The sequence below is a fragment of the Lonchura striata genome, chromosome 3 (assembly GCF_050655825.1).
Source record: "Lonchura striata isolate lonStrDom1 chromosome 3, ASM5065582v1, whole genome shotgun sequence".
Taxonomy (NCBI): domain Eukaryota; kingdom Metazoa; phylum Chordata; class Aves; order Passeriformes; family Estrildidae; genus Lonchura; species Lonchura striata.
Genome location: NC_140705.1, coordinates 74,691,120 through 74,705,005, shown reverse-complemented (window position 1 = coordinate 74,705,005; position 13,886 = coordinate 74,691,120). Strand labels below are relative to the sequence as shown.

At 44.4% G+C, this 13,886-nt stretch overlaps 1 protein-coding gene across 2 annotated transcripts in view; it reads right to left on the bottom strand.

The window, feature by feature from the left end:
* Positions 1 to 11,758, bottom strand: part of LOC116183470 (thrombospondin-2) — a 39,369-nt gene extending 27,611 nt beyond the window's left edge. The window contains exons 1-3 of one of the 2 annotated variants that reach the window (XM_085575468.1): positions 11,716 to 11,758; positions 10,364 to 10,438; positions 47 to 603 (exon numbers count right to left, since the gene is read on the bottom strand). In XM_085575468.1, the coding sequence (XP_085431594.1) occupies positions 47 to 603; positions 10,364 to 10,433 (627 nt within the window). In that variant the 5' untranslated portion in view covers positions 10,434 to 10,438; positions 11,716 to 11,758. Of the gene's footprint in view, positions 1 to 46; positions 604 to 10,363; positions 10,439 to 11,477; positions 11,657 to 11,715 lie in introns of those variants that run through there. The other variant, XM_077782094.2, reaches the window with a different exon arrangement.
* Positions 11,759 to 13,886: the final 2,128 nt, after the last annotated feature.

Genomic DNA, 13,886 nt, shown 5'->3' with positions numbered 1-13,886 from the left:
TACCTTCTTACCACACCAGAGATCCAAGCTTCTGCAGGTCACCTACCCTGAAATGATTCTCCCGAGTAGACCCTTTTGCCACATACAGCCTGCTGCTCTCTGCCTTCAGCTGCTCATAGAAAGGCTCCTCCAGGATGAAGCTGTCAATAAGGTCACAGCCAACATAGAGGTTGTAGTTCTCCCCTGTTATCTGCACGGTGAGGTTCTTCCACTGGGAGTCAGCAAGGTCCACATCTTCCAGGGAAATCACGTTCTGGAAGCCATCCACCCAATAGATAAGGTCCAGGGTGTTGGCCCGGCCATTGGAAATGATCTCAAACTGCCTCTCACTGATGCCAGGACCCTCTAAAGCAAGGATTGTGCCTCTAGATTGCCTGTCTTGCCTCAGGGTGGCTGAGAGGATAAAGCCCTCATTCTGTCGGATTAGTTTTAGGATCTTTTTTAGTTTCTCCGGTTTACATGGAGGTATATGGTCAAACCGAATGAAACGATATGCTGGCATAGTGGGGTCTGGGCCCCGGAACACCTTTGCTCCAATTGTCTTTCGGTTTATGTTACTGACTTGAAGTAAATCAAAGGTAGTCTCTTCTTCCTTGTTACCATCTGAAAAAGTTAACAGCGTGTGACAATGTGTCTACAAAAAGTCTCACAAGAAACAGCACTGTACAGCACACTTAGTAACTGCAATTGTGTGACAGACATTAGGGACCAGCAGAGTAAACCCAGTGCTTTCAGACCTGCACAAATGGAACTGTTATTACAAGAAGGAGAGTGAATCTTATTTTCTACCTGACATTTTAATATACATAACAATTCTCTCCTTCTCTGCACAGAAATACTTTTCATTATACGTTTATACGTATGGCTTCATATTTTACAGCACTATATAGTGTGGGAACTCAAAATGTCTCTCAGACATTTTTAGAGGTTCCAGGCCTTGGTCAGAAGCATTCTAGACCCTGGCAGACAGCTGAAAAACAACTGTGATTTTGAGTTTGAGCCATGGAATGAATTACGAACTTTGGAGGTGGAACAAGCAATCACAAAAGGTTAGATAGTATAGTATAAGTAGTTACGAAGTAGAGGGGAGATTTTTTTAGTATTGTACAGGGGGGTTTTAGCACATGTACAGGGGGGTTTTCGCTTTGTACATGGGGGTCAGAAGTTCTAAGATGGAGGAAAGTGGGCTGAACCCATCCTTCTTCCTTCTTCTTCCTTACCTCCATGTTCTTGGTGATGTTGGCACTCACAGATTGGTTTAGAGTAGAAAAACACTTGGCAACGTAGGTAGTAGGTATTGGGGAATAATTGTAAACATGTTATACGTAATATATCTTATAAAAGATAGCAGCAACCCTGGGCGGAGAGAGAGACGAAGAAGACAGCAGATAGAGAGGATGTCAGGGTGTGTGTGTGCCTCTACCCAGGCCACTGATCAAATAGCTGCAGTCCAAGAACATAATCTGTTAGATAACTAGCAATAAACTGCCTTGAGACCGAACAGCTAAGCCTGCAGAGTTTTTCTTTGGAAGCACGGGTTGGAGGAGGAATTTCACCACCACATGTGGCCCCAAAACAAGGCTGGGGTTCTCACATCTGGCGTCCCTTGGCGGGCATCAACAAAAAGAAGAAAAAGAAACATCAAACAACCTCCAACCTTCATCGGCAGAAAAAGAAAGAAGAAAAAAAAAAGAGAAAAAAAAAAAAAAAGAAGAGCAGTACACACTCTCCGCATTTTCAAGAAGAGAGGGAGCGGAAAGCTCAAGATAAGAACTTGACCTTCACCAAGGCATTTCGTCTGGAGGACAGCCAGGGGGAGAGAAACCAGAAGCGCGCCTGGGATTCCTCGCCTGTGGCCTGCTGGACGATGGACAGTGCCATCTCCGGACTGACTTCATGCTGACTCAGCTTTTGGTGAGAATGGTTGAAATTAAGAACATGGGGAGGGAAGGAATTTTCCCAAGGACACACCAAAGATATTTTTTAGCCCTATAGGGCGAAACTTCTACCCATCAGGTAGAGACAGCCCAAATGAAATGAAAGCTTTGTTATCATAGGTGCGGTGTAGTCACTCGCACACAGATATATATTTTTTCTTGGGATTGAATTTTTGGCAAAAGATCAATAAGTAACTTTATTACTGAGCCACAAAAGGACAAAAAGATAAGACTGCTGCAAAACTTTTGCTTTTAACAAGGACAATATTATAGCCAGCTCTACAGCACGGCACGTCCAGCCGGACAGCTGGGGTTTCTATGGGAGCACAAAGGGGGAAGATCGCCCAGCCAGCAGCTTGGGGCAGTTTTCCTCACCACAGATCCAGGGAAAGCAGGACTGCCTTCCATGGACAATCAGGGGATGGTCTGTCATCATGCCCTGTGTGTCCAGGTTCCCACTGTTCCTCAGTTTCCCTCGAACCTCAATCCCTGAGCTCCTCCAATGCAAATCCCCCAGACAGAGAGATAAGCCAAGCACAGCCGCAGCCCCCGGTGGGGGAAGGGACCAAGCGCTGCTCGAGTCCGAACCCGCGGCGAGAGGGGCAGCGGCGGCGGCGGCGTCTCCGGTGGGGGAGGGTGCAGAGTGAGTGCAGAGCAGAGAGGGAAGAGGAGGGGAGAGGAGAAATCCCTCGTGGCTGCTCGGGCTGGGAGTTCAAAACAGCCCGCGGTGCAGGCGAGAGGGGACAGCAGGAACAGCGCAGACACAGGGCGGCAGGTGCGCGGGTGCAGCGGCCAGGCGTCCCGAGCGTCCCGTGATGCATTTGGTGTCGAGAATCCGTGAAGCCGCAAGAGCGGCCACCCAAGAGGCGGGGGGCAGCTCCCGGACCGCGGCAGCCAGTCCCGCTGAGGAAATAGCAGAGGGACAGCGAGAGGCGTCCCTTGCTGCAGCTCAGGCGGCGGGCACGCGCGTGAAGGTCGAGCAAAGCCCGAGAGCCACGGGTGCAAGGAATTTCTCGCATCTGGAACGCGTGGGACGGGGCGCAGGCGGGGCGGGGCTGGTGCGCACGGGCTGTGGGTGCTGGGACAGTCAGGAGAGGGGCAAAGCGAGATGGGAAACATCGGGGCCGGAATGGGAACAGAGAGGGTGATTGCGTCAGCCCGGGGGGGATGGCAGTGGCTCTGAACCAGGCACTGCGAGCCGGAGTTAGGCGAAAGCACGGCCGGGACCAGAGCAGGAGCGTCCTCACCCCCGGGGTGACACAGGCAGGGACGGGGCGTGGCCAGGATGACTCAGGGCATGGTCCGTCGCGGTTCCCATGGCAACAGCCAGCACAAACCCACAGCCACCCCTGTGAGTTTCAGACATGACCAGAACAGAATAGTTATTGCATCAAAAACTAGTTACACATTAATCGGTTGTTAGAAGAAATGTTAGACTGAAAGTTTATCAGGAATTAGTACAGGGTTTGCGAATGTAAATCAATTGTCGGAAGTACATATTGGAGAGCGGAGTGCACCGAACGGTAGAGCGGGGTCTTTCGCATCTCGAGCGCGGCACAGGCACTGACAGCGTCAGCGGTGGCGGCGGCCGCCAGCCAGCCAAGTGCCCACAGGCTGCGCGGTGACCGCGCGGGGGGGGAATCCCGAGCGCGGGACGCGGCGCGGGGCGCGGCGGCGGCGGGGAGCGGCGGTCGCGCGCTGATGACGTCAGCAGAGCGCCGAACCACGCTGAGCAGGGACAGACACCGGGGCCGGGCGGGATGACCCAGACTGGGACTGGAACGGTGCCGGGTTCAGTCGGGCGTGAGAGGGGACATTCCCGAGCTCACGGCCGTGGCCGGGGTCGGCGCGGCAGGGTGCAGTCGGGGCTGGTGTTCCTTCTCTCGTTCCCATGGCGACACAGACAGAGACGGGTGAATCCAGAATGCACACTGCGTTTGCAGAAGTTAAAGCGAACGCAGAAGTGTCAGAGAGGGACAGATTGCAAGCACGGGTTCAGTGCAGCCGACGCTGGGCGTGAGCGGGGGCTGAGAGCAGGAGAGAGACACAGTCACCCCAATGCGGGCAGAAGCGGGGTGTGACTGTGCCAGAACTGCTCCCCTCCTCTCCGCTCGGGCTCGTGCAAGCGGGGACTGGGCAGAGCCAAGGCAGGGATTTCTTTGGTCACTGCCTCTCCACAGCAGAGCTGCGGTGTGACAGATGCTGAGGCTTTTTCCACTGCAGTGCACATCCAAACATTAACAACAAATACACGGCACAGCCCAGAAACCACAGCAGCCAAAGTAAATAACTTTTTGCAATCACATCTATTACACCAAATGTCCCACAGCAATGATGAGATGGAATTCCAACATTCACCCAAAAAATAAGATACAGCTAAGTCGCCACTTGAAATTATAAGGACCTTCTTCAAACTTCTCCTATGTTTCTAAATGCTAACCCCAGATTTTTTAGTTAGGTGACAGAATTGATCAGCACATGCACTCATCCGGTGTGGTGAAGTGATATTGTTTATAGAACATAATGTGAAAAAGAGATAGTATAATGAGAATTGAGATAGAGAATTGAATAGCATGAAACTTTAGTAATTTATTATGTTAAGGTTTAAGTTAAGTTGTATTTTAGCATTTTATTAATAATAGAATTGAATTTTATATATAGTTTAAGTTTAAGTATTGTTTAATTAGAGTATATCACTTTAAGTTTATCTTAGTTTGGGCCCTGAAAAAGTTAAGTTTATAAGTGTTTAATTGATAATGAATTTATATATTGTTAATTTGATATATATATAGGTTTCATAAAGTTAATATAATTTAGGGATTTTTTTACCAATATTTTATATGTTAAGTTTAAGTAGTGTTTCATTCAAAAAATTATTTTAAGTTTTTCAAAGGTTAAGTTTGTTCAATTAACAAAGTTTAGTTGTTTTTCTTTAAGAATAATAAGGTTTTGACTGAAAGAGTTTATGAGATGATAATGAATATTAAGTTAAAGGGAAAACAGTCTATCAGATTTTTGGTTTTATTTTAGTCTTTTCTGTTTTATTGTAAGTTTATCAGTGTATAAGAGTCTTGAAGAAATTTATTCTGAGTTTTTCTGAGATCGATTTCATTGTTTAATGATCACTTGTTTATTTTGTTATTTCTTTGTGTAATGATACAAAGAGTGTTTGTTTCCAAATTCTTTCTTTTGCGTTTAACTATTTAAGTGTTTTATAAATGTTATTGTTAAGAAATTTTATCATGTTATCAGGTGAAGCTCTGTGCTTTGTTCTTTCATAGCGAATTTTCGTATGTTTTATTGTTGTTTTTGTAATCTCATCCAGGTTACATGTCATTCTGAAGTTTCATTTTGGACTTTAACTATGTTGTGCATTTTTCTAGGTGAACTCTCTGGTTTGTTTTTATATTTCTTGTGAGTGGAATCATTGCATCTCTATTTTTTAACACTCTTGAATGTTTTTTAGAAAATCTCAGAGACAAATGCCTGAAGCATTCTGACAATGTTTTATCAATGTTTATTTTATGGTTTCTTTCAATTGAAAACACATCTGTTTCCTTCAAAGGAGTTTCAAGAAGAATGAATCCTCGTGTCATTTGATCAATTTATCAGTTTGAACTTTGAGTGTTTATTTTATATGAAAATGTTATAATAAGTTATGTTTTAGGTATCATATATGTAATGTTAGTATAAGCTTTGTTTAAGATAGTATGATAAAGAGCATCACTCCAATTTAAAGTTTGGGTTTTGGCCAGGCCCTGATTTTAACTTGGACGGATGAGTTTGCCAGCAAAATTCAGAGGTTTTTGCACAAAAATGAATGTTGTATAGATCATTTTGATCCATCAATTCGATCCTACAAATTTGACAGCTGACACAGCTTTGGGGTGAGACTTGTCAGCCCTGCCCGGGAAGGGAATGCAAATTTTCACTGAAACAAGTGTTTCAGCTGTTTGCAGACTCTGAACCACTGGCACAATGTTTCTGATAATTATGCTTTGTTCAATTTTATATATGTTATTTAGAATCTTTCTTTTGAACTCTTTTGAATTGTTATTGATTTTGATAAGTTTTCTGCATTTTATTATTACGATATTTTGTCTTGTTCTATATTATGTTTTATATTTTAACCTTCTTGTTTCAAAAGAGAAGAAGAGAAAGAGAGAAAAAAGAAAAAAGGTGTAAAGAGAGAAAAGAAGAGAAGTGAAGAAGTGCCTGAAATAAGGCTGGAATAAGCAATGAAAATTTTGCATATTTTAATCTTTTGAGATTGTTCTTTTGTAGATTTGATTTCACTGATTGTCGAGGAAAATATGAGGAGAGTGCCAGACACTGGACGATCAAATTGAAAAAATCAGTCAAGTTAATAACTTTGAGCAAGGATCGTGGTAATGTTTTCATGAAGTTTAAAATAGATCTTTGTTTTTATCTTACAGGCCCTCAAAAGGTGCTCTTATAGATTTAGAGATAATGGCTCAGATCATTGTTAAGGCAAACACTGGATTGCTGACAATGTCAGGCAGAGATTTCCTAATCATTCATTTACATTTAAAGAAAGAAAAAATATTTTGAGTGGACAATCCAAAGTCACAAGATTTTTCAATCACGTTGTTAGAATACCCAGAAGTTTGCACAGTTCATTTTTTTAGCTCACAATACGTTAAATGCAAAAATAAGTTTTAGAGAAAAATCAAAAATAAGTTAAGAATTAATAGAAAAGATTACAGTGTTTACTGATAGTTCAAGGAAAACTCACAAATCACATGGAAAATTCCAAAAATAGAGAAATGGGAATCAGATGTAAAAAATGGTAAAAGACTCACCACAAATTGTAAAATTAGTAGTAATAGTCAGGGTTTTTCAGTTATTTCAGAAGCCATCAATCTGATCACAGATTCAGTGTATATTGCAAATGTGACCAAACAATTAGAGGAATCACTTTTAAAACATATGGACAATGAAGTTTTATATTCGTATCTATTATGTATGAAAATAATCCTAAAAGACAGAGAACATAAATATTTTGTTATGCACATCAGAATGCATTCTTCATTTCTGAGGTTTTTAGTAAAAGTAAATGTTCATGTAGACAGATTCACAGTGTCCATCTCACAAACACTGCCAGACATTTTTGAGCAAGAAAAATTGAGCCATGCATTTTTTCACAAAAGTATACAAACATTGATGGAATCCTTTCGCTTTCTAAAGGTCAGGCAAAGGAAATCATCAACGCTTGTCAGAGTGTCAGTTTGTACAGCGTCCTGTATTTACAGGAGTGACCAATTTGAGAGGTTTGAAAAAAGTCTTCAGCTGTGGCAAACTGATGTCACAAAATATGCATTTTTTGAGAAGCTTGAAAACATTTGTGTTTCAGTTGATATGTTTTCACATTTATGTTTCAGTTCACACATTTTCAGGAGCAATTTTTGGATCATGACATACAGGAGAAACCACAGAATATATCATACCTTGAAATCCATTTGGATAAACAGAAAAGGAGGAGACAGGAGCAACATCTCACATGCAGTTGAACAAAATTTTCTATGTGAATTGTCAGACATTTTACAAACAGTGCACGAGCAGTGCTAAGGGAAAATTCTTCAGTTTTGGTCAAAAACCCAGAGTCAGGACAAATTGAAAGTTCATTTACATTAATAACTTGGGGCAAGGGTTTTGTTTGTGTTTCTATAGAACGAGGATCGAAGTGGGTGTCGGCAAGGCACGTGAAACCTCATCGGGTACAGATGCCAGTGAACATGGACCAGAGAAGCAGAGAAGCAAGCACGCAGACAAAGATGGACAGCAACGCTGCAGACGTCTCGTCAGACAACGATTGGGAACTCAGAGACTTGGGGTTTTTCTGGGGAATCAAGTGTTGTTTGGATGTTGCTGCATTGCGGGGTTTCTCACAGAGGTTGGGGACATGGACATGGGGTTCAGACAGATAGTGCTCATGTGCTTCATTCCTTTGCTTGTTGCCTTGGGCAATGGGACAGGCTTTCCCATGAGACAACCAAGGGAAAAGGTGTGGGAGACTTTGGCAAAGGCAGCGGGTCTGGACAGCATTTGCCTGACCCATTCAGAACTGGGGAAACAATTTTTGACATGCTTGGTAGGTGTGCCAGTGAAGGAATGTCCAATTCCAGGGGACACCCCTCCAAAAAGGTTCTGAAGTCCTTTTCGGATCCTATGGAGGGATGGCGTGTCTGGACACAGTTCCTTCCTGTGGCTCACTTTGAACCTCCAGAGTTGGAAAATTTTTGGATCGACAAAAATGGGATTTGGTACCGAATTCAATCCATTGAGAGTGGCAAAGATAGATAATCAGATAGTAGATATCATTCCAAATCAGTTCTTTCATAGAAATGCCTGGTGCAATCACACCAAAGCGATGAGCAAACTATCCCTTCAACACCCAGCCACTTTACCGTAGGGAATGTTTTTTCATTTGCGGGGACAGAATTTGGCCTGCTATCCCTGCAAAAGTCAAAAGCAGTCCATGCAGCATTGAGGAGCTCTCATTGATAACACCTGATTTGAAAACTTTAAAGGAGCAGACACACAGGAAAGAGAAAAGGTCCTTTGAACAATATAGCCAAATTGTGATAATGATGTCTGTATTTGGGACAAGGCTCGGAGAATTGCAGTTGCAATTTTCTCACCCCAAAAACAGCGTTGGGGGTGACCTTGACACAATTGGACCACATAGCATGCTGGATTGAGTAAACATAATCGTGCCATTTCATCTGCACTGAGTGACATGTTAACAGATATCAGCAGTGCAAGACAAGCGGTGCTTCAGAACAAGGCGGCAGTTGGTTATTTGCTGCTGTCACACGGGCACAGATGTGAAAAATTTGAGGGGACATGCTGCATGAACTTGCTTGATCATTCAAAATCTATTCATGAAAATATGAAACAAATGCAAAGTAGTATCAGCAAATTGAGAAAAAAGAAACTTACAAGATTCTGGTGAAATGATTTCATTGGCTTTTTTAATCTTTCACCATTGTGGAAAAACTTTTTAAAATAGTGTTATATATTCTTATAGCGTTTGTAGTTCTACTTGTTCTGCCATGCATTTTCATGTGCATTCAAAGAGCCTTGAACAACATGGCAAAGCAGGTGTTTCTGGTTCAAACAGGGAGGGGAGATGTGGGAACTCAAAATGTCTCTCAGACATTTTTAGAGGTTCCAGGCCTTGGTCAGAAGCATTCTAGACCCTGGCAGACAGCTGAAAAACAACTGTGATTTTGAGTTTGAGCCATGGAATGAATTACCAACTTTGGAGGTGGAACAAGCAATCACAAAAGGTTAGATAGTATAGTATAAGTAGTTACGAAGTAGAGGGGAAATTTTTTTAGTATTGTACAGGGGGGTTTTAGCACATGTACAGGGGGGTTTTCGCTTTGTACATGGGGGTCAGAAGTTCTAAGATGGAGGAAAGTGGGCTGAACCCATCCTTCTTCCTTCTTCTTCCTTACCTCCATGTTCTTGGTAATGTTGGCACTCACAGATTGGTTTAGAGTAGAAAAACACTTGGCAACGTAGGTAGTAGGTATTGGGGAATAATTGTAAACATGTTATACGTAATATATCTTATAAAAGATAGCAGCAACCCTGGGCGGAGAGAGAGACGAAGAAGACAGCAGATAGAGAGGATGTCAGGGTGTGTGTGTGCCTCTACCCAGGCCACTGATCAAATAGCTGCAGTCCAAGAACATAATCTGTTAGATAACTAGCAATAAACTGCCTTGAGACCGAACAGCTAAGCCTGCAGAGTTTTTCTTTGGAAGCACGGGTTGGAGGAGGAATTTCACCACCACATGTGGCCCCAAAACAAGGCTGGGGTTCTCACAATATAGTACATACTTTTGCATATATGTGTATTCTGCAGGCCACATATATGCCTACGCATGTATGCATGTAGCAATTTATTCATTAAATATTTTTTATAAGTGAATGGATAAGGAATTTGAGGCAACTTCTATATTTTGATTACCAGATAACGGAAAATCAAATTATGAGAATCCATGAGCTTACACAATGACCAAATAAAAAGATAATTGCTTTTTAAAGACTGTAACCAAGAAATCTAATGTAAATGAGGGTCTGGCACTGTGCCAATTTGTATTCTAGTTATATTTGGTCTGTAGATGTCTATTTCTCTACCTCTGTATTTTAATGTTCATCTCACCCAGTGATTCTGTTTATGTTACTTTCACCATACATTTCCACCACACAGAAAAGTATAACATGAGAAATCATCATTTAGCAGTGGCAAGGTATATTGACCAAAAATACCCCAGGCACTTCTGAAACAATTCTTTATAATTACTTTGCCCACTGCAGTTCAGGTAAGCCAACACTACAACATTTAACTTTGGCAGTTAGTCTATATTCAGTTAAGAAGTGTCTGAACTTACCCTGAGCATTTGAGAAAACCCACAGGGTTATTAAGACAGTAAGCCACAACAACCCTCTCCTCTTCAGCATAACTCCTATGAATAAACCAAAAAGTAGTAAGTTTTAGGGAAACCATATTTCTATAATAACTTTCTATAACTATAAAGAGTGCAATTTTCTTCATGAAATGCCATAAACAGCAACTATATATATAAAATCAGAATTTTAATTTTGACTTATTCTTGTAACGCTTATTCTGGGTCTATTCTCGATGGCAGAAGTAAAATGTGACATCAGGTGAAGGGAAGAGGAATTATGAAAATGCAAATGTCCTTAATAAAAAGGAAATGCATACAGAAAATATACATTATTATTTTCTTAATGAAATTTCAGTAGCTGGCCATATGACAGTACAGGATATACAGCATATTGCTAGCATATCTTTACTTTGGAGCATAATATTCAGACAAAAATTCTTGTAGGATAATGGGATCTAAACTGGATGATTCTGAGTAATAGGGGCACTTTTCAGTACCATTCTAAGAACACTCTCTTTCATAGATATATATAAATATACACAATCGTCTGTACCAAACCAAAGCTGGATAAAGTGACTCTTAACGTGATGCCGGGTTTGCCCTGTAGCACTGTGCACTTATAAACCACATAATTGCATCTCCATATGTGTCTCAGCTCACAATGAATGGAGCAGAAGCATTCCCCGGAATGCGTAGCAATCCAGTTCTCTGGATACAGCCAAATAACTTCAGCACTGCCAACTCCACACATTATTGCAAAGATTCAGGGATGCCGCCAGCGCTTCCTGTCTACATTTTCTTTATTCTACACGGAATTCCTATTACCTGGCATCCCCAGGGTACCACCGCGACGGCCAACTACCGGCAGCAGCCAGGATGCCTCTCTCACCTCTGGAACCCAGCGGCTCCCAGCGGGACAGAGCCTGCCTGGTGCCCCAGACCCGCCCGCCCCGCGGCTGCTCCCCTCACCCCGCACCCCGAGATCCCGCGGGGTGGGCAGCGGGGCGACTGCCCAGGGCGAGCTCCGAGCGGGCTGACAGCCCCCTCCGCCCAGAGCGGGCTTGGCGGGCACGGCACCGCCCGCCTGGCGCCTCACCTGGCATCGGGGAGCCGACGGCGCGCTGGGGCTCTGCGGGGCTCTGCGGGTCGGGAGGGAGCGTGGCGAGCCGCGCTGCTGCCGACGCCGTCTCAAGTGCCTCCGCGGCCCCGCGCCCCGCGCCTTTATGGGCTGCGGGCCGGGCCCCGCTGTCAATCAACGGCGCCGGGGTGCGCCCCCGGCTCGCCCCTCCGCGGCGCTGACACAAGCCCCGCCGCCCCCTCCCCACCTCGCCTACCTGCGGGTCCACCGCCGGCCCGGCCCGCCCCCGGCGGGCGGTGCAGGGGCGGAGCGGGGGCCGGGCAGGACGGCGGCGGCCGCCCCCGGGGAGGGACCGGCGCGGCGGGGCCGAGCGCGGCGGAGCCCCCGGGAGGCGGCGCCAGGGCCCGCGGCGGGGCGCGGCGGGGCCGGGACCCGCCGGCGGGCGAGCCGAGCCCGGTTCCGCGGCGGGATATGCGTCCTCGGTCCCTCCGGCAGGCCCGGCTCTCCCGGCGGCACTTGCCGCTTGAGTGCTCCGTGCTCCTGCCGCCACCGCGGCAAAATCCGGCCTTCTCGAGGGCTCATTTTTATCCTTTTTACTTTTAAATCGTAAAACAGCCCAAAGCCGAGACTTGCCCCGTCCCCCGGTCAGCTGGCAGAGTGCTCGCTGGATGTCAGCCAGCTGCTCCTCAAGTGAGCCCAAGCGCCTCGGTGTCGCTCTTCTGCGCGAGAAGCGCCGTGCCCTTTTCATTCCATGGAAGGCGTTGAGGGCTTACTGAGGGGTGCTCCTTGAGGAAAGAGCCTTGGCCCGGGGCTGGTGAAAGAAACCTCACTCTTAGGCTGATCCTAGACACGTTAGGAAAACTGGGAACTATCTCTACAAGCAAAGACTCCGATCACAACCATTGAATTTTAAAGGTCAACATGCTGAGGAGCAGCCAGCGCAGCTTCTGGCATCACACTCCACAGGAGGATGGATCCCTGTAGCAGGTCTACACACAGAACCTGCCATGACATTTCAGACATCAAATGAGAAGACCATGATCTGCAACCATGGGGTTATAAAATATCTCTGAAATAGTCCTGCAGCTGGTGTGAAGAGGCATGAATTTGGCTCAGTTGGCCACAGAATCCAAGAAATGTAGCCCTGTTAAATGGTAGACAAACTTCATGAATCTTAACACAAAAAAAAGCTAAAAATCCCCAAACAAAACCAAAAGAAATCCCTCCTCCCTGCCTCAAAAAACAAAACAGCAGCACAGGAAGTCATTAACTTTGCCCATGACAATTTGAAATTCCAGTAGAAAAAGGTGCTGATATTTCAGAGCTCAGAAGACTTCAAAAGGCTCAATCTGTCACTACAGCAGAAAAATGCCAATGCAAGCACTGCTCCCTTTCCTTTTGCCATGGAAACTCCTTCCAATTTGGCTGGCCTTGGCCTTGCAGGGTAGCAGAAGCCAAGGAGCCTTCCCCTTTCTCACAGGATCCAGGGGACTGAGCCAAGATAGGAGGGAGAGGGCTTTTTTGTCTTCCTAGGACATTTGGTTTTTAGTTTTGCAAAACCTCAAGAATTTAAAAAAATAGCTAATGATGTTCACAAAACCTCAAATTCTAGTGGGTTTACTCATTCCCCTGCTATATTAAGACTTAGTCTTTATATCTATATATGTAGCTGTGTGGTGTGTTTTTCACTAGATCAAACTGTACTGGGATAATTCTCATCAGGAAGCTGGTCTGGGATTACAGCTGGAGAAGAGAATGCAGCAAAGTGTTTAAGAGACCAAGAAGAAACCATCTTTGAGATAGTTTCATGAGTTATTTGTACATTTATATGGAAAGCCTTTTTACAACAGAAATTTTTAAGTCAATAAAGTAACAATAAATTAGAGACAAATTTTGTGTCAGCTTTTAACCAGCTGCCTCAAAACAAACCTTTCCACCTCTGTGAGTGTTATAGGAATGAAGGATCGATAGCATATTGTTTCGAGCTGAGTGGTTTATATATAGGATGATGACCTTTGAGAAGACAGTTTTGATTGTAGTCTTTCGACAATCATGAAAATGTTTACTTGCTCACTTTTTCCCCTGGCCACCTTGGAAGAGGTAAACATCTTCTTTCCAAGATTCCTGATAGAAAGTGTCAAAGAAACAAATACACACTCTGCTTTGCACAGTGAGCCAATGTACACATGCAAACATTGGAATGACATTCACGTTTCTCAATTTACCTGATTTTTTACTACAAAGGATAAGTGAACAATGGTAATTAGAGAGATTGTGAAGTCATATTTGCTAACATATAGGAACACAACTGAAGTACCACTAGATCTCATACTACTGATGGTTTTCTGTACTATTTCACCTTTCACTGCTTCAGATCAGCATATCAGACATGAGCACAGGTCCTTCTCATCTCTTTATGCACTTCCC